Source organism: Mus musculus, chromosome 8 (genome assembly GCF_000001635.26).
Source record: "Mus musculus strain C57BL/6J chromosome 8, GRCm38.p6 C57BL/6J".
NCBI classification, from domain to species: domain Eukaryota; kingdom Metazoa; phylum Chordata; class Mammalia; order Rodentia; family Muridae; genus Mus; species Mus musculus.
This window is the reverse complement of record NC_000074.6, coordinates 110,457,969-110,477,620: the sequence shown is the minus strand read 5'-3', so window position 1 is coordinate 110,477,620 and position 19,652 is coordinate 110,457,969. Positions and strand designations below refer to the sequence as shown.

Sequence of the window (19,652 nt, the reverse complement as noted above, 5' to 3'; positions counted from 1 at the left end):
TGGCTGACCAAAGAGGAACAAGAGAAGGAAAGGCTAAGACGTGGCGCTGTCATGTTGAGAGCAAAGGGCAGAGAATGCAAGGCTATGAGGAGCCAGAGGAAGTTACTGATGGAGAGGAACAGATGGGAAGGCTGGTTCGGCAGAGCGGCAGATGCTGTTTTCTGGATATTAGAAAACATTTTGCATATTTTCCATACACTGGGAGGGAAAGAGATGAACTAATGAGAGGCTAGGGAGATGTTCAGGTGGTAAAGTTCTTGCCTTGCAAACAGGAGGGCCGGGGTTCAGATGCCCAGCCCCTAATGTAAAAAGCCGGGTGTGCTGGCACAAGTCTGTAATCCCAGGACTAAGCAAGTGCAGACAGACAGATGCCTGAAGCTCACAGGCCAGCCAGCCATGCTGAACTGATAGGATCAGGGAGACAGCCTGCCTCCAAAAATGAGGTGAAAAATGATTGGGGACATCTGACATTGATCTCTGCCCTCTACGTGTATAGTATGTACATGTACATAGGCATGCCCAGATGCGACATATGTGCCCATGTCCCCATGCAGAAACTGAGGATCAACAGGAACCTGGATGGTCCCCAGTGGGATTCGATGCAGGATGAAGGTGTGGCGGGCCAGAAGGAAGATCAACCCAGGAAGCATGGTGGAGGAGAACTGTACTAACCAAGTGGGTCTTCGGAGGGAGAAGCAGACTGGAGAAAGAGGTGACCCAGAGGCAGACAGGCTACAGAGCAGGGTGGGGCCTTGGGAACTCTCCCATCAGCTTGACCAGTTGCTCTTCAGTGTGGCTGAAACTCCCAACAGACAGAATCTACTCTAAAGTGACCATAATGTAGACTTCCTCCAGCCGAGTCTGAGCCTGCCTCATCTACCTCCCAATGGTGTGCTGTTGGGGGCCCTGCCTTAGTTTATCCAACATGGCGGCTGTGCAAAAGCATCTTCCTTCTGTTTCAGTTTCCAAAGTTCTTGATCACCAATGATGTGGAATAGCTTTTGATTCTCCGTGGGTCACTCGTATTTCAGCTTCAGTGAACTTCCTGGCTGCCATGTTCTCTCATTTCTAAATTTAATTCTGCCTTTTCCTTCAAAGCTATTCTTTATTATGGATACTAATCATTTGAAGATAATATGCGTGCCAAAAGTTTCCCTCAGCTTGTGACCCCGTCTTTGCACTCCTTCTGTGTCTCTTTGATAAATAAACACTCTCAAGTCTAATGCTGAATTCATGAATAGCTTCATAAAGTCTTAAATCTTGAGAAATTCTCCATTATTTAGAGATCACCCATTCAATTTCTTACTTTTTTGCCACTCATACATCATTCAAATTTAAAAATATTTGCACCTTCTCATTTGCATTGTTGACCCCTATGAAATTTGAAATTATTTTCTTTATAGTGGAAATTTAGGAACGCAGTTTGGGCTTTCAGTTCTGTTTAGAACACATCACTCTGAGGACTATTATTGAACAGAGCCCTTCTATTCTTCTGGGTTCAACAATTTCAATTTTGTCATGGCTTTATGAATTTGCCATTCTGTTTCTTGGCTCTCTATTCCATTTGCCTCTCTGTACACAAAGACACTCACTACTATTATGCTCTTAGGTTCAAAGGGGCTTGGCTAGTCTCAAACTTTAGCAATTTCATGTAAATTTTAAGATCAACTTGTCAGCCTTCTGATTGAAACTGCATTGTGGATATAGGTAATTTTGGGAAAAATAATGCTTATTACTAAGTTGAATCTTTAAAGTCAATGAAAAAGTCATGCTCATCTTTATCTTTAGTGATTTTTTTATATAAAGATTATGTGAGAGGCAGGTTTATTGGAAAGTTGTGCAAGGGTGAGTTCACTGGACCCAAGGATTATGGTCAGGGAAGTTGCCATGGGGAGAGAAAAAGTGGGGGTGGGGTGGGGAAGAAAGGGCACATGTGCTGAGAGAAGAGAGAGCATCTTAGTGATTTTTAAAAAAATGTTAAATTTGTATGTGTGTGTCTTTGTAGCCTCTCTCTCCCTCCTTCCCACTTTCCCTCCCCACCCCCACCCCAACCCCCATATGTGTCTATCTGTGCACATCCACAATCTATGGTATATGGCTGTGGAGGTCAGAAGACAACTTATGAGACTCGATTGATTCTCTCCTTCTACTATGTGGGGTTCTGGGGATCGAACTCAGGTCATTGTGCTCAGTGGCAAGGGCCTTTATCTGCGGAGCCCTCTTGCTGGCCCTGATACACCATTTTCTTAATTAAGAATTCTTTAATGCGTAATTTCCTTCCAGACACTATGCCTAGGCACATTTTCCCTCTCCTTAAGGACAGCAGTGGACTGACTGCTTTTTGTGGAAGGTTGATGGGACGCCCGGGGCGGTTTTGTTGGTAAAGCTTGTTTCTGCTGAGTAGTTTCTGGCTGCTTACACTTCTCTTAATTAAAGCCCTCCTGTAGCTTGTGACATTTTGAAACTAAATCAAACTTTCCAGTATGGTTCACAGCCCTCTGCCCTATAGAGCTCTCTAGCTAAACAGCTGTCCTTTGCTGATGCTAGGCTTTGAGGTCTACAGTCTAATTTAATCAATTGTTTCCTCCTTTGCTTCATGGTTTTTTAAAATAGATACTGTCATAGGTCAGACTTGTCTCCCCGAAATTCTTATGTTGAACTCCTAATTTGTAGTAACTCAGAAAACGACAGTATTTAGAGAGAGCATCTTGTCAGAGGTCATTAAGTCAAAGCAAAGCTCTAACCCTACATGGCTTGAGTATTTCCAGGGAGGGGAAAGTAGCCTAGGTGCCTGCAGAGGGAAGGTGTCCTGAAGATACAGGAAAGCTGGTGGTCTGCCAGCCAAGAGAGTCAGAAAGTATATCCTTCCCTCAGGGTCCTCAGAGGGAACCGACCAGGCAAACATCCTTGGTCCTTGTATGAAGCAGGACTGTGGTCAGTTGAGGGTATGACTGTCGTCACTAAGTGTATCCTATAGGACAGATACATTTAGAGGCTATAGAGCCCCGCCCAGAGATTGCAGAGCAGCAAGCATCAGCTCTTCTCTCTGGAGACAACCGATCAATCACTGACCCCATGCCAGACTCTGAGCATCCTCACAGGGTTTCTACACCAACTGGTATTTGCAATGTGCGGAGTGAAGAACAAAGTAATTCCAGACTATGGAACACACTGTAGCTGTGGGTTTTTATGATCCATATCTATATAGGCAAAGACTGCTCTCTCTCTTTCTCTCTCTCTCCCCCCCTCTTTCCCTCCTTCCTTTCCCATCCCCTCCCTGCCTTTCACCTCCTTCTAAATCCCCTCCCATCCCAATGCTGTTATTTTGGTGACTCGTCTGCATTGCTTGGGCTTTACTGTTAAAACCATGGCAATAATACTTCATAAATAAGCTTCATGTGAACAAGTCTGATGGGAAAAGGGGATGCTATCATCTTTACATGGGCTTAGGGTCCCATGCGCAGTTTCCATGTTTGTCTTTACATGGACCAGGATGAATCAGTCTTCGCATTCCCACAGTACATGTTACAATGTCTGGGCAGAGTTTCCACAGAAGGCCTATTCAAATGAAGGGTGGAAATGCTGTAATTAAATATATAGAACAAAGAACTGTGATGTGTTAGCAGGAGACGATGTCTAAGGCCAGGACTGTATGGTTAGTGGCATCCATTGTGGTGGCCTCAGTGTTGGGGGGGTGGGGTGGGTGACACACGTACCAACTCCCCAGGGTGGTTGTATGCCATGTGAGAGTGTTGCCCAGCACATGGGAAGTAGTTCTATTTATTGCTTTTGGTCAGTATTCTGGAACCGTCTTCTCTTTGTTCCTAATATCACCACATTGAGGCTTTGACTTCATTCAGCTGTCTAAAGGAAATATTTTTTGACTCAAGACATTTTCTTTGTGCTCTGGAAAGCTGTTAAAAGAGCTTTTTCTCATAATAGAGATGTGAATTTATTCCTGCTGGACTGGTGGTCTTGCCCTGTGGCCTCAGAAGCAGGCATGCTGTATTTCATGGGAAAGAGAAAAACTACAGAGCCAGCAGATGTGACAGTGCCTTAGCAGTGCCCAAGGCTCCATGGTGACAGAGCTGTTTCGGGGGTGGGTAGCATCCTCAGTGTCAGAAGAGTCCTCCAGCTTGTGATGAATCCAGAACACTAGTAAGGTGGTCTTGCACCTCGGCAAGGAAGGGTCTTCTACCCTTCCAAGTAGGTGGCATCTAATTTTAGAACCAGACGTCCATGTGACATAGGACTGGTAAGGAGGAAACACAGTGGGTCTTGTCAGTCATTGCGTAGGAAGTCTTTGTTCTCTTCTGCCTGGCATCCATCCTCCCCTTCTCTAGTCAGGTGCCTTCCATGTCTTTCCACCCAGTTTGCAATTTGCTAAGGCAGCAATAGCCTAAGAACATATTAGGGGAAGATTCTATCCCCCCATACTCATTGAACTCATCTTTGGACATTTCAAAATCCATTAACCTGCTCTAGAAACCAGCCAGAGTTAGGCAGAAGGGACTGGAGGGGCATAAATACCACCCTCAAACGTTGCCCAAGACAAGCTGGCTGCTTTTCTGTTTGCCCTTTGGGAAACCATTCATCCCTCCTGAGAGGTTATCTTCCTAGAGCCCCAGAGCTGACTGTTTATTATTGTGTTCGACCCAAACTATTCTCTGGGAGGTAAGAGAAGAGTAGACAAGCTTGCAGACGTATAAAGGGTCCTGAGAAGCGACACACTGGTAGGAAAAGAGAAATATTAATGGAAGGAACAGAAGTTTAAGTCAGCAAGAGGTCCCTGAAGCCCTCCAACTCTGTGGGGCCTCTGTGTGTCCCAGAATGGCCTCAGATTGATTTCAGGGGGAAAATATCTCAGAGCTACTTCTGGGGTGCTACTTCTCAAATGTGACTTGGTATTAACATGACAAAGTGCCCTTCTTGTTGTCTTCTATGAAGACATGGCTGCTAATGGCCAGCTTTTGCTGAATGTGGATGATGGGGGAAGACATTGTTCTGAAAGCATGCTGGGTACTAACTGACTCAATATTCATCCAGTCTTTGAATGGAAGGACCTTCATTATTCTCATTTAACTCATAAAAGCTGATGTTTAGGGACAATCAGCCAGTGGCCAAGGTTGTATAGACCAGGTGGGGCTGGAGGTGTAGCTCACTGGTCCAGCATGTCTTTTCCATACATGAGGTTTGGGGTCAGCACAAGCATCACCACTCCATCCCGAACAACACATCACATTGATGCAGGGGCCAAGTACCAGTCAGACTCACAGTTGGCTTTTAACTAGCACACTGAATTGCTTTGGAGTTGCTGAAGTCTAGGCATTGCCCCTGAGGGATTCGATAAAGCTCAAGTTGAGCCCTTGGACAGAACAAGGAACTGCTTTTAATCATGGACCTGGCTCATTTAACTACAAAAGAATGTTGGGGAGGTCAAGGGAGCCTCACACTGACTATGGCCTATATATATATATTTTTGGCTAAGATCTGATGTAATGGATGATCTTCCTTGATTTTTAGAATCACCCAGGAGACATACTTCCGAGTGTGCCAAGGAAAGTGTTTCTATTTCATGGAGGAGGAGGGAAGACTCACCCTAGATGTGAGTTTCATCACCTGAGTAAGTAGGAAAAATGGAGGGCAGCAAGATGACTCAGCATATAAAGGTGCTTGCCTCTCAGCCTGATAACTTGAGTCTGGTTCCTGGGACCTCATGGTAGGATGAGGGAACTCCAGAAAGTTGTCCTTGGATTTCCACATGTGTTCCCCATGGCATGTGCATGCCCAGGCATGTGTGAGTTTATGCACACACATATATGTGTACATACAATACATTAATGTAAATTTTTTTTAAAAGAAAAGGTAAAAACGGAGAAGGTGAGCTTGGCAGCACTCATCTCTTCCTCCTCTCTGATTTCAGATGCAATCTGACTAATCACTTTGGCCTTCTGCTCACTATACCTTTCCTGCCATGATGGGCTGTGTCCCTTCAAACTGTGAGCTCAGATGAACTCTTCCTCAGTCAAGTTGTTTCTGGGAGGTGTCATGTAACAGCATGTGCAAAAAAGTAATTAGTGTAGAAACTGGTGCCAGGAGTAGGGTTGCTAATGTAAAACATTTGTCTGTGAGGTCAAGGAATGTGTTAGATAGTTGGAAGAAAGTCCTGAAGGGCCATGTTTGAAGTGGTAAAAATGAAGTGTCATGTAGATCCCAGGATGGTAGAGAAGGCAGCACTATGGGATATCTGCCAAGGAAATGGAAGTTATGGAGGAGAGCTGGCCCAAGAAAGAGATGGCATATACTGTAGTCAGCAGAACTAGAGGGATTGCCCAGGCACCCTGGAGCTCAGATGACATCATCATGAGCCCCAGATGTTAGACACAGAGCTGCAGGACTTGTTGTTTGCAGTGTTGGGTTTCAGTCTTACTTTGGGCTAATCTTTCCTTGGGATTTTCCCATTCTTCCCCTTGTGAATGGGAATGTTTATTAAATGCTATTGCATATTGGAAGTATGTAGTTTTTAATTTTTATTTTATAGTATGGGCTCACAGTTAAGAGTTTGACTTAAATCTCAGGAGAGATTTTGGACTTTGAACTTTAGGACAGTGTTGGGAGTGTTAAATGCCATGGACTGACTACATGAATTTTGCATTAAGAGACAAATAAGAGACTTTGGTGGCCAGGGATGGGATGTTATGATTCAAAGTAGTGTGTTTGGGTATCACACTGAAAAGGGGTGTGGTGTTTAATCTTGTGATGGCTAATTTTCATTGTAAAATTCACTGGCTTTAGAATCATCTATGACATACATCTCTGGGTATGTTTGAGAAGATAGTTCCAGAGAAGTTTGACCAAAGAGGGAAGACCCACAGTGTGGGTGGCATAGTCCTATGGGCTAGGGTTATGTGATAATGTGATGGTCCTATGGGCTAGGGTTATGTGATAATGTGATGGTCCTATGGGCTAGGGTTCTAGACTGACCAATAGGGGGAAATTGAAAAACATACTTAGCAGCAGCAATCAACTCTCTTTGATTCTTCTTCTTTCTTCTTTCTTTTCCTTCTCTTCTCTTCTCTTCTCTTCTCTTCTCTTCTCTTCTCTTCTCTTCTCTTCTCTTCTCTTCTCTTTTCTCCTTCTCCTTTTCCCCTTCTCCTTCTCCTCCTCCTCCTCCTCCTCCTTCTTATTCTTCTTCTTCTTTCCCCTTCCCCTTCTTCTTTCCCCTTCTCTTTTTCCCTTTTCCCCCTTTCCCCCCTTTGCCCTTCTTTCCCCTTCCCCTTCTTTCCCCTTCCCCTTTCCCCTTGCTCTTCCCCTTCTTCCCCTTCTTCCTAGGGTTTCTCTGTGTAATCCTGGCTGTCCTGGAACTCACTTTGTAGACCAGGCTGGCCTCAAACTCAGAGATCTGCCTGTCTCTACCTCCCAAGTACTGGGATTAAAGGCGTGTGCCATCACTGCCCAGCTCCTCTCTTTGATTCTTGACCGAATGTGTATGTGACCAGCAGCTTCATAGGGCCAGGGGGCCACGGTGGACTGTACCCCCTCAAAGTATGAACCAAGATAAATACTTCCTTCTTTAAGCTGCCTTTGTCACAGCACTGAGAACATTAATATACCTTGCTGTGGCCTTGATGAGACCAGTCTGGTATAAGAAAAGGGTTTTCTATGCCTTCCCAAGAGATGAGAGATTCTGGGTTTATCATCTTGGTGTCTGAGGGTTCTTTGGCTCCCATATTTTAGGATTCTGGGTTGGGGTTGTACTTGCTACAAGACCATAGAAGAGTAGAAGGGGCCCTTGGTGAGCCTGAAAACAGTTACTAAGGCAGGAGAGCTCAGTATGTCCTATGGACATGTATGTTTTATGAAGAACATTTGCTTTAATTATGAAACTTCCACTAGAAATTACCTCCATTATAGGGGCTAAGAGTTCAGGGCATGGGGTTACAAGGGTTAGACGGACAGAGCCTGGACTCTAACTGGCTTAGTCTGGCTCTATAGCTCAGGACCCCCAATACCATGAATTCAGTACATCTTAGAAAAGTTCTATTTTCTCAAGCAAAAGAATTAGAGGAATGATGAAGACAGAAAATCAGATTTCCTCTCTCCTCCCCCCTCCTTGCAGAGCTTCCATTCCTCTTCCAATTATGCTGAGTGACTGGTGCTCACCCCACAATTGAAGGAGAAAACAGTGTGCTCTGTTGCAGCGGGCACTCGGCTCCCTCGGGCTCTCATGTTTGATTTATCCGTAATCTAATTTGGAAATGGAAAGCCCAAGCGGTCTGTGGAGACTACTCAGGCCCCTTGCTTGGAGTCTTAGCGCTGGGCTCAGCTTTGTAGCCGTGAGACCAGGTAGAGCTGCACCCTGCATATGACCCCCCCCCCTGGCGCCTGCATCTCTAGTCTGGTTTCTTAGAAGCAAAGGACACTTCAAGGGCAGACATTTCCTCCATCCATTCTTATATGCCTTTGCTGAAGCATCTTGAGATGTTCAGATAGACTGAAGGGACAAACCCAATGAAAGACTTATCTTCCCAAGGGAGGGTAAGGACCCTAGCCCTTTAACAAGACCCTTGTTATATGCATATGTGTGATGTACATGTACATATATATATATGTGAAGGGTTACCATTATGCACAGGCAATCTAGATTACTGTCATGGGATCAGCACGTGCCTAACGCAGTGACTGGCACTTTCTGATTCTGAGCACTTATTTAGCATACTTGTCCATTTGGCTTATTTGGTTTATTTTTAATTTTTTAAAACAACATCACCCATGATAATTGGTGGTGGTAGTGGTGGTGGCAGTGGAGGGCGGTGGGGGGGGGCAGTGGTGTGTGCACATGTGCACATGAACGTGGATATGGAGGCCAGAGGACAGCTTTCAGGGCTTCGTTATCTCCTGGCACTGTGTCACCTGGAGCTCATCAGGCCTGCTTGGCAAGTGCTTTCTTATCCCCTGAGCCCTCTCACCAAACCTTTCTGTCTTTATTCTTATGTGTGACATGGGGGCTAACTTAGAAGGAAATGTATCCTCAAATAGGAGAGATACTTTAAATGAGTAAGAATTATTTATAAAATCATGCACACGCGCACCTGTACACATCTGTTTAGGGACCTTCATACTTGTCTATACAGGACCAAAAAAAAAAAAAGTCTATATTTTTGCTTTCATTCCTCTCTCCAGCTACAAAGCTCAGAAGAATTCTAACTGGAAAGGAAAGGTTAGTGTTGATATGTCTGATAAAATGACCTTTAACCAGGGTTTTTCTCTTTTTCTGATGGCACACACAGAGACTTTCTGGAGGGCAGGTGGCATTTTTGGTTCTGTTATATGTGACATTTATGCCATGAGCTTGTTTATTTGATGGGTGCCAGGAAACTGACAGAAGAGATCCTTAAACAAGTTATGAAAAAACCGTCTTCCTCTTGCCACAATAACCAGGAGGGGATGTTGACTAGCTCAGGGTACTGCCAGGCTTTGGGGCTCCAGAGATACCAGGGAGGATGCACTGGCCAGCCTCATGGGGATTCAGAGCCGACTGGAAGGATGGATGCTGAGCTTTAAGTACAGGTGTGACATACACCAAGAAAGTCAAGGTACCAGGGCTCATAGGATAGGCTCTGGCCAGGGCAGGAGCCTCAGAGGAGACTCTTCTGAGGAAGAACACCGAACCTAAGACTAGAGGATTGACTAGGAGGAAGCTAGGAGAGAGTGGGGAAGAGCTTTCGGCAGAGAGGAGACAGTGACACAGAACAGCTCTGGATGAGGCAGGAGCCAGTAGTGAAGGAGGCAGAAGATGTTCTTGTGCTGTATATTGAGAGGAAGCCAGCTAGGAAGAATGCAGGGACCAGGCTGGGCCAAGGATCACTGAATCACCCCAGGTATCTTGCACTCAATTCTGAAGAGCAGAGGTAGTCTGAATCATTACGGACGTAAGCCAGGGGAGACACATGCACGCTCTTTACTAGGACCCTGAGCAGAAATGAGACTGTGGTGCACGTGTGGAAGCAGAGGACACAGGAAGGGCTGTCACAACCACCCACATCACAGGTGATGGTGAATAAAATAGAGCAGTGGAGACAAAGAAGAGGCTTTTATAAGGTACAGCAGGTGGGTTTGATGCAGTGGGTGGGGTTTGGATGAAGGAGGATTCTGGTCCTTCCTGGGGAATAGTGATGCCACTTGCTGGGACAAGGAGCCCTGGAGGAGAGGGCAAGGAAGGAAGAAACGGGGGTGGGGTGGGGGCAAGAATTGCCTTATGTTGTTGGCCCCGAGTCACTTGGGAGACAGCCAAGGGAAGGAGACAATGGAAGAGTGCAGTGAACTTAGAGCTATAGTAGCGGGGACCAGAGTCTCAGCAGCAGAGATGGGCTGAAGCTATTCGGAGGCTCAGTCACTGAGAAGAGGGGATGATAGCTGGCAGAGCTGAGAAGGAAAGGCAGAGCGGTGGGAAGAACAGCATGGGGGTATGGAAAGGGTGACCAGCTACTGCTATCAAGTTATTGTTCTGATACACCTCTGACTCTGTCCCTCTCTTGATGACAACACACGTCTCCACCACTCTAGGTGTTTAAATTCTGTGTGGCACACTGAGCTGTTACAAGCAACATCCTCCATTATCTCTTCTCACCCAAGGAAGGCCAAGCTCTCGCCATGCTGGCAGATCCACTTTGCCTCTTCTCTGAGTCCATTCTCGGCCTAGGCCAGTGACCCTCCCTATCCTCAGCTTCTCAGCCTCAGTGGCGCACAAGTGTGGCCAGGACTGTAACGACTAGCACATCATCTTCCTGGTTGAGGACAGGGCGGGAGGGTGGGACAGGAAATGTGACTAAATAGGTCTGATCAGAGTGAATCTTCCCCAGGGATTTAGAGTCCGGAAGAACACAGTCCAGGGAATCCTGGTAGCCGTTTGGAGACTGGGAGAAAAGCTGATCTAGGAATGAGGTCAATCCTTGATGGCAGCGGAGCTGAAGGACAGAGGGCTCATCTGTGGTGATGGTGTTATAAGAATTTGCCTTAAGCCAGGGTAGGGTTAGACCTATTCTGGCTCCATCTTTTTAGTTCGGCTCAAGGTCCAGGTCTCTTCGACTTACAAGTCCAGCTTACATCCATGCCCAGTTCCTGTGATTAGGAACGCTCCCTTGCTTCTGCTCTGGGACATGTGTCTGTGACATCATAGGGCATGGTTACTTCCTTCCTCAGACCCTGTCATTACAGTGTATCTTCTAGTGTTTCCACATCTGCTTCCCCAACTAGCCTCCGGGCAGGGCTGGCCAGGCCTTGCTCATGTTCACATCCCTGATGCCACATCTGAATAACTTATCAACCCTTTGATTGAATGAACAAATGAATTATAAGCAAAGACTCTATATAAAGAGACAGGAAGATACTGAAGAGAGAAAGAAAATGGCTAAATATATGCATGAACTGATGAAAAATTAAATGTATCATATTCAGCACTGGCCAAGTACATTCTCAAAATGTCATTATTTTAATTATGGAAATGGCCTCTCAAAAAGTAAAAAAAAATAAATAAGGCGTGCCCTTGCTCCCAGATGAAATAAGCTCATTTAGCTGTGCTGCATCAGAATAATTTCACAAAATCTGGTATGCAGAGTGCATTAGGTCAGGTTGGCTGATTCTTTCCGTAATTATTTTAAATGTTCATCTACAGAATTTTACTCCAAACCCAAACAGTCCATGGCATTTAATGAGCAGGCTCCAAGGCTCAGGCCCAGGACTGGCTGCCAGCTTCGATGAGACACTGGGTCATCGCTAGATGTCTACCGAAGACGTCCAGAGCAAGCCATCGTTACCATGGTAACAAGCACAGGCAAGAAAAGGGCCGTTGTCTTGTATAAGATGGGATTATGTACTGGAAGCACTGACAAGCCACTAAGGACATAATAAGAGGTCTCCTCGTTGAGAGTGGCTGTGCACCCTCCACGGCTGTCAAAACATGCAGGGAGTAAGTGTACATTACTTCATCAGTCCTTGTCACAGACTAAGAAAATGGTCACCATCTTCTACTGTTTTCTAGCTCTGTGCATGTCTAGACATAAAGAAGGTATGGTCCAGAAACAGAAACCCTTCCAAGCGTTCAGAACAAGCAATATGAAGTGCAACGGGCTTGGACACTCAGAGCATACTCCATATGTTGGGTTTGACGTGCTTATTAGGAAAACTAAGATGGCCCATCAGTTAAAGGGACCTGCTGCTAAGCCCTGACGACCTGAGTTTGATCCCCTGGACTCACATAGAAGGAATGAACCAACTCCTGTAAGCTATACCCTGACCTCCACGTGCATGCCATGGCCTGCACCCCACCCAAAAACTAAATAAAGTGAAACATCAAACTGTAGAGGCAGAGGAGGAAAGCTCGGCTGGTCAAGTGTTTGCTGTAAGAGCATGAAGACACAGATCACACCCAGAAAGCATGGTATGGTGGCACATGCCTGCAATCCCAGCATAGGGAAGGTAGCACATTCCAGAGGCTCACTGGCCAGTCAGCCTAGCTTCTTTGAAAAGCTCCAGGCTAGTGAGAGACTATCTTAGAAACCACAGATGCCCGCAGAAGAGGGGAATTAGATCCATGTCGCATCCTGTACAGAAATCAGTTCAAGCTGGAGCAGAGATGTTAATTTGAAGCTTGAGACAGTGACAGTACAGGCATGGGTCTAGGTTACAGATTTCTGAACGGACACCTACTAGCACAGGCAACTGCTCTGAGAACTGACAAAGGGACTGACTATATGAAGGGGGGGAAAAAGCTTCTGCATAGCATGTTCCCCCCCCATCGCAACCAAACCATCTATGTAGATTAAGTAGACAGAAAGGCAGGGAGACTAGGGATGGGAGTAAGGAAGAAGAGGAACCAAGTATGTATGGAAATGCTACCTGGAAACCTATTGAAAGTGAATTCTTTTGAATACAAAATATAATCATATTCAAATCAAATCAAAATATAATCATATAAGCTCATATTTTCCCACATTTATCATTGCCGATACATTTTTGAGATTATAATACAATCTCCCTTTCCTTCAAAAATAATATTTCCCCCTTTCCTTGTAAGCTAATTAAAAAAATTACAAACTAATTTTAAAAACCATGGTGGGTGGTGCTGGAAAAATAGCACTTAAGGCTGTCCTCTGGCTTCTACACACATGTGCACACAGACACAGGCACACACAGACACACACAGACACACACAGACACACACAGACACACACACACACACACACACACAGACACATACACACAGACAGACAGACAGACAGACAGACAGACACACACACGCAGCTATAGACACATGAGCATGCACATACACGGAAAACTGTAGCCAATGAAACCAAAGCAAAGACAGACTGACTGAAAAGGCTCTTCACAGCACAGGAAAAGGTGAGCAGGCTGAAAAGCCCACTTCCGGAGAGGGCTGGAGCTCACCAGCTACACAACTGACTAGGGGCTAAGTTCCTCAGCAGATGGGCAACCCCTGCAACTCAACAGCCAATCCAAATCCCTCAGGCACAAAACTAAGGGACCCATTTAAAGACGGGTTAATGAGCTGAGTAGACATCTCTATGAAAATGTACACATAGCTAACATTTGCATCCAAACCCTTTGACGTCATCACAGAAATGTAAATCACAACCGCAGTGAGAGAGCCGGCCCCTCACATAACCCCTTAGCATGGTTGCTATTCCATAGACCAAGTGTTAGTGTGCCGAGCACAGCGTCCTCCTGCCAGGGCGCACCATGGGGCAGCTGCTATGAAACTGAGGGCAGAAGCCTTGTAAATTAAAAAACAACCCCCCCCCCAAACCAAAAACAGATCTAGGAAACTATCAGCTCTGTGCTAAAGCACTGTGTAGCACATATGGAACTTTGGGTTCTATCCTTGGCAGTAAAAATAAACATATTTATCAAACCACTGTTTGATTCTGCAACCTCACTCTTGGATCTTCATGCAGTAGACTAAAATCAAGATCTCCAAGAGAGCTGAGCTTTGCAGCGCTGTTCCCAGAAGATAAGACTTTTAAACACTCCAGATGTCAAGACAAATGAATAAATAAAATGGAGCATTTACATACAGCAGAGAAGAGTATCAGTCTGCTTTTATGGATGGGGATTCTACAGTATGTGATGACACGGGAGAATTTGGGACATTATGTTTTATCACTCAGCTGCAACCCAGAGCTGGTTTTTAACTTCCTTCAGGAGCCTCTATGTGGCTTTCCACAGTGATGAAGTCAATTTGCCTTTCCCCAGAGTTCCAGTTTTTCCATATCTCATCAATGCTATCAATTTTTCTTTTATAAACAGCTATCCTGTGATTTATCAAAAATAATCACATTCATAAATCAAAGAGAGGAAATGGGGTTTGCCTAGGTTCGGGGAGAGAAGAGTGGGTACCAACAGGCATAAATTAGGCTTCAGTTAGGTAAGAAACAACAATGTTCGAACATGGAAGTCTGCTTATAGAGCAGAAATGGTGAAATGGTCAACTAAAAACCACAATGACTTCATTTTTGGTGATGAACTTTTAGTGAGCTAGCCACTAGATTCCAACAGGAAGTAAATGTTTGCATAGTCCTTCTCAACTTTGGGGTGATGGGGTTTTCCAAAATAGGTTCACTTTTCTGTTTGAAAATTTGAGTTTTAGATTCTGTTCTCTTCAGTCAGTGATGACTCATCAGACTGAAGATACTCACGAAAGGCTAGTGCAAAGAGCACAGTTAACCCCAAGGAAAGCTACAAAGGAACTAAGTGAGCAGAATAGGTCTACAGGCCTCCTGGAGATGGTGGGGGAGGGGGAGAGGGAGAGGGGGAGAAAGGGGCGTGGCGTGACGTGGCGTGATGTGGCATACCTGATCTGATTTTCCTCCTCATCCACCAAGAAGAACCAGCGGAATTTCACAACCAAGGGGCTGCAGTTGGTGATCATGATGTAGCGAATGACCTCAGTATCGTTCAGGATGCAGCCGAAATCTATGTCCATCACCTCAAAGCTGAGGTTGGGGTAATGCACTTCAGCACGCAAGCCCAGGTTGTCCACCTGAGGGTGTTCTAGATACTTAATTGACAGAACCTCTTCTGCCACCCAGTTGTTCAGGTCGTTTCTGTAGGAGGGATCAAACTTGATCAGGAGGTGTTTCTCCTCATCAACCTCCAGTTTTATAGGCTGTAAACAAGATAATATGATGTTACTCTTAGATATATAAAACTATTTTATGTATTTGAGTACACTGTCGCTGTCTTCAGACGTACCAGAAGAGAGCATCAGATCCCATTACAGATGGTCATGAGCCACCATGTGGTTGCTGGGAATTGAACTCAGAACCTCTGGAAGAGCAGTCGGTGCTCTTAACTGCTGAGCCATCTCACCAGTCCCCAGTTAACAACATTTGCACTTTGAAAGTTTGACATGATATACAACACAGGAGAGTCAAAATTTTGCACATCTACAACACATGCTCATGACCTGCAGAACTCTGAACCCAAACAAATCTCATTTCCTTATAATATATTCAGCCCAGACAAACTGTTGAGCCGTTAGCACACAGACCTAGATAGCTACAAATATGTGTGTGTTTGTGCATGTGCACGTGTGTGTATGTGTACATGTGTGAGAAACACAGAGAGACACAGAGAGTGGGGAGAAGAAGGGATGGATGGAGGGGGCGGGAGGAGAGAGGAGAGTGAGTGAGAGCAGAAGCACCTCACTGTCTAACCCTATCTCAGAGTCATCCCTGCCTTTCCATGGTCACCTTCATCTGGCACACATGTACCTGGGTACCATTTAGATAGAGACGTCTCCACACATCTCTGCAAATCTGTCTTTGAAGACTGATTTTAAATTGTTTCGAGAAGCAAGATTTTGTAGCAACTAGGCACATCTACAAAGTCTAAAATTTTTATGAAAAAGCAGGAAAATTAAATTAGAGATCCTTTACCATGCTGTTTCTCAGAGTTAATACTTTCGGTAAATGTTAGTTATAGGCATGATGGGTAAAGAGTTGGATTCTATAAAAAATAGGATTTCATTATATCATCTTATTAAAAAATATTGTGAACTTTAAAGAACTGACAATAGGGGCCTGGAGAGTCGGCCTGTGGTTAAGAACATTTATTGCTCTCGCAGAGGATTCAAACTAAGTATTGAGCACCCATGCTGAGTGCGTACAACCTGTAACTCCAGCTCCAGGGGATATGAGACCCTCTTCATGTCTCTGTGTCCACCAGCACTCGTGTGTGTGTGTGTGTGTGTGTGTGTGCTCTTGCGCACACAAATCTTAAGCCAGGAGAGATTTTTTTTTCCCTGTAAAGGAGGGACTTAATCACAAGAAGAAAGACTCTAGAGTCGGGATGCTTGTATTTGGAGGATCTGGTTTCTCCCAGTTCCTAGCTGTATGACCCTGGAAAGAGAGGAAAGCTCAGTTTCCATATCTGTAAAATGGGGGTAATGATAGTACCTCCCTCATGCCTGTTCTGAAGAGGGTGGAATGAATGTAAGTGATAATATATATTATTCATATAGCGTGTAGTGTATAAACATCATGATCTCTTCTCAACAAAAATAATGGCTAAATGTTTATTAGTTTTATTGAAGTCTGACCATAAAAAAGGGGTGGGAACCTCATCAAGGAAACATCTGGATGCCACAGGCATAGACCGCTACAGAAACCCACAACCAATCAATGTGCAGTGTTGTGGAGCCTGCTCTCAGTGGACATCTACAAAATCCTCCTGTACCCAAGGCAAGAGACAGGGTGGGAAGACTAAAAGCTGGAGGATCGGGGCGGCCTCCTAGCCATGTCACACGCTGCATGCATAAAGTCTCACCAATGTGACTGCCCAAACGTGAGCTGGGAAAGGGTGGTGTGTAGACTAAACAGGTCATATTTGGGGATATATATGCACATAAAAGTGCACATATCCAATAACAGCTGATGAGATAAAGGGGCCAGGGATTGAGGGAGAGACAGATGACGGGTCTATGGGAGGGCTTGGGGGAGAAGGGAAAGGAGAAATGTAATTAAAATACAATCTCAGAAATGAACAAAAGGGGGGGGGGTGGAGAGGCTGAGCAACACACTAGACCCTACTTGCCCCTTTCCTTTGGGTGCTGGGGAGTCAACCCCAGTCTTCGTGAATTGCTACCCAGAGCTATACTCCCAGCTTCTGTTTCTGAATTTTACTGGCTGTGATGAAATTTTTAAAAAGTCATGGTTTAAAATGATCTGATGCAAAAATCCCAGCTGCCAAAGTTGCATGGTTTCTGCTAGATGGACGGAGCGTTCTGGGTCAGTGTTACAGTGGTCTATGGCCCCCTGTGCTGCATGGATGAATCTCTTCCTTGTCGATTCTTTAAACAAGGGGATGTGAATGCTCAATCATTCCTTGCATCCAGAGAGCATCTTTCTGCTACCTTTCTTCTCAGAGGATATTATGGCTGGCTATAAAATCCATGCATCACAATTTCTATTAAAACTCTAGTCGTTTCCCTGGTAACATTAAGTTCTTGTGGAGAAGTCTGAGGCCACTATAACAAAAACCTTCTTATAATAATTCTCTTCCTTTCTGCTTAGGACTCTTACTGATGAATCTTGTGACTTCATTGGATGTCTCATTGTTGCATAACCTATATCATTCTGTCTCAGGACAAGCAGTGACCTTATTTTAAAAGAACCTTCAGAATGATTTCACTTGTATTAGAGGAAAAATGAAACTCAGCTCATTTCTCCAGTCATCTTTACTTCGACCCTAGTTTTCCTTGAGTTAGGCAGCTAGCTTTACAAGTATCTTATCTATCTTTGTAGACATCCCTCATGCATGTAGACATAAAATCACATTCATGCATGCTTACTATTTATATATGATGGCACATTATTCCTACTTGTCTGCATTTTACTTTTCTCTACATAAGATCATCAAATATCTGCCTTTTAAAGATATTTTATTTTTAAATTATGTGTATATTTATATGTCTGTCTGTCTGTTTGCCTATCTATCTATCTATCTATCTATCTATCTATCTATCTATCTATCTATCTATCTATCTATCTATGTATGAAGATACCTTTTGAGACCAGAGAAGGAGTCATAGCTCCCAGAGCTGGAGTTACAGGCAATTGTAAACCACCTGATGTGAGCGCTGAGAACCAAACCCCAGTGCTCTGGAAGAGCAATAGGTTCTCTTAACTACTGAGCTATCTTTCCATCCCGATTCATTTTTTTTCCCAAAAAATTTTATTGGGGGAAACTACAAAACATTTACAGTACAATGTTTACAGTCACAATTTGTAGTGAACTGATTCCCCAAAATATATTACAACTCAAGTCGACTTAATCTTGTTACATTCAAAAACCTACTTCTGTCAAAGTAGTCCAGAATGCACACGGTGCTCCAACTGTACCTACATACAAACTAAACGACTGCTCATTTATCTGCCATCCAGGAAAGCTGGAGACATTCCTGCCTCTTTACATTGAAAATTAATAGTACAAGTTTTTGGTCTGTCATTAAACAAGGTATATTCATGTACCACCAACATTTCAGCGCTAAGACGTGGCCTCTTCACTTCATAGCTATAGTAAAAAAAAAAAAAAGTGGTAAAAATCTTTTCTTTTTGTGCAGGTGAACCCGTCCGACACTCAAATTTTCAAGCATGAATGAAATACTCATTTTTAAAAGCTTCATAGTTTTATATTCCTGTTATCATTCACTCAATCAATCTCTCAAGTTTTTTTTTTTTTGGTCCTAAGCCTTGGCCTTTATAAACAGTGGCCTGATGAGTACCCTTGCACCTTGCATGTGTGTCATCTTATATCTTGTGTCTGTAGGAGAAATCCCTAAGTATGGAGAGTCCTAGGTCAAAGGACACTGCTATTTATAATCTTGGTAACTATTGGCATATTGCCTTCCACTATACTCTGCTCAGCATCACAGAGAGTATGCTTCTGCACACCCTGCCTAAGCTAAGTGCCAGCTATTGTTTGCTCTTTGCTAATCGGAAGGCTTTAGTCCATGCCGTGTGGTCTCTGTTTTCCCCAGTGTGTAAGAGTCATTTTCTTCCTGTGAACTCTGCTCTCTCCTGACTTTCTATTGGGCTATGGTTTGTGTTCCTGTTGATTCGTGGAAGTTCTCTATTTTTAACAAATTTGAATTTTTTATTAAGGCTATATGAATAAAAATATTTTAAAATATCTATGGATTGTGTGTGTGTGTGTTGAGTTTCTAAGTACCCCATGTGTATGTGTGAACTCATGAAGGCCAGAAGATGGCATCAGGTCCCTTGGAACAGGGGTTACAGTGGTTACGAGCTCCCATACTGGTGCTGGGAACTGAACTCAGGTCCTCTGCAATAGGAACCAGTGATCTTGACCATGGAACCATGGAACTAATTATTGTCCTGGAGTTGGTCCACTGTATACTTTTCTGAGGCCAGTATATCTGAGGATGAGCAGGCTGTGGGCTCAGTTGGGCACTGGAATGAGGAAATGGGTGAGGGGCTTCCTCCAGGAGGACAGCATTGACCCCAAGTGTCTGGAGAAGAGTACTCTTTTTGTTTTGTCTGTGTTTTCTGGATGGGGTTTGGTACATATGGAACCCCCATCTTCTTCTTCTCTTACGTATGTCTCTCATCTCA

General features: G+C 44.4%; 1 protein-coding gene across 7 annotated transcripts in view; it reads right to left on the bottom strand.

Moving 5' to 3' along the window:
• The window catches only part of Hydin (HYDIN, axonemal central pair apparatus protein), a 343,286-nt gene that overhangs the window by 132,633 nt on the left and 191,001 nt on the right, over positions 1-19,652 (bottom strand). For all 7 annotated transcript variants that reach the window (XM_030243552.1, NM_172916.2, XM_030243556.1 and 4 more), the window contains one exon: positions 14,871-15,184. In XM_030243552.1, the coding sequence (XP_030099412.1) occupies positions 14,871-15,184 (314 nt within the window). The remainder of the gene's footprint in view (positions 1-14,870; positions 15,185-19,652) is intronic.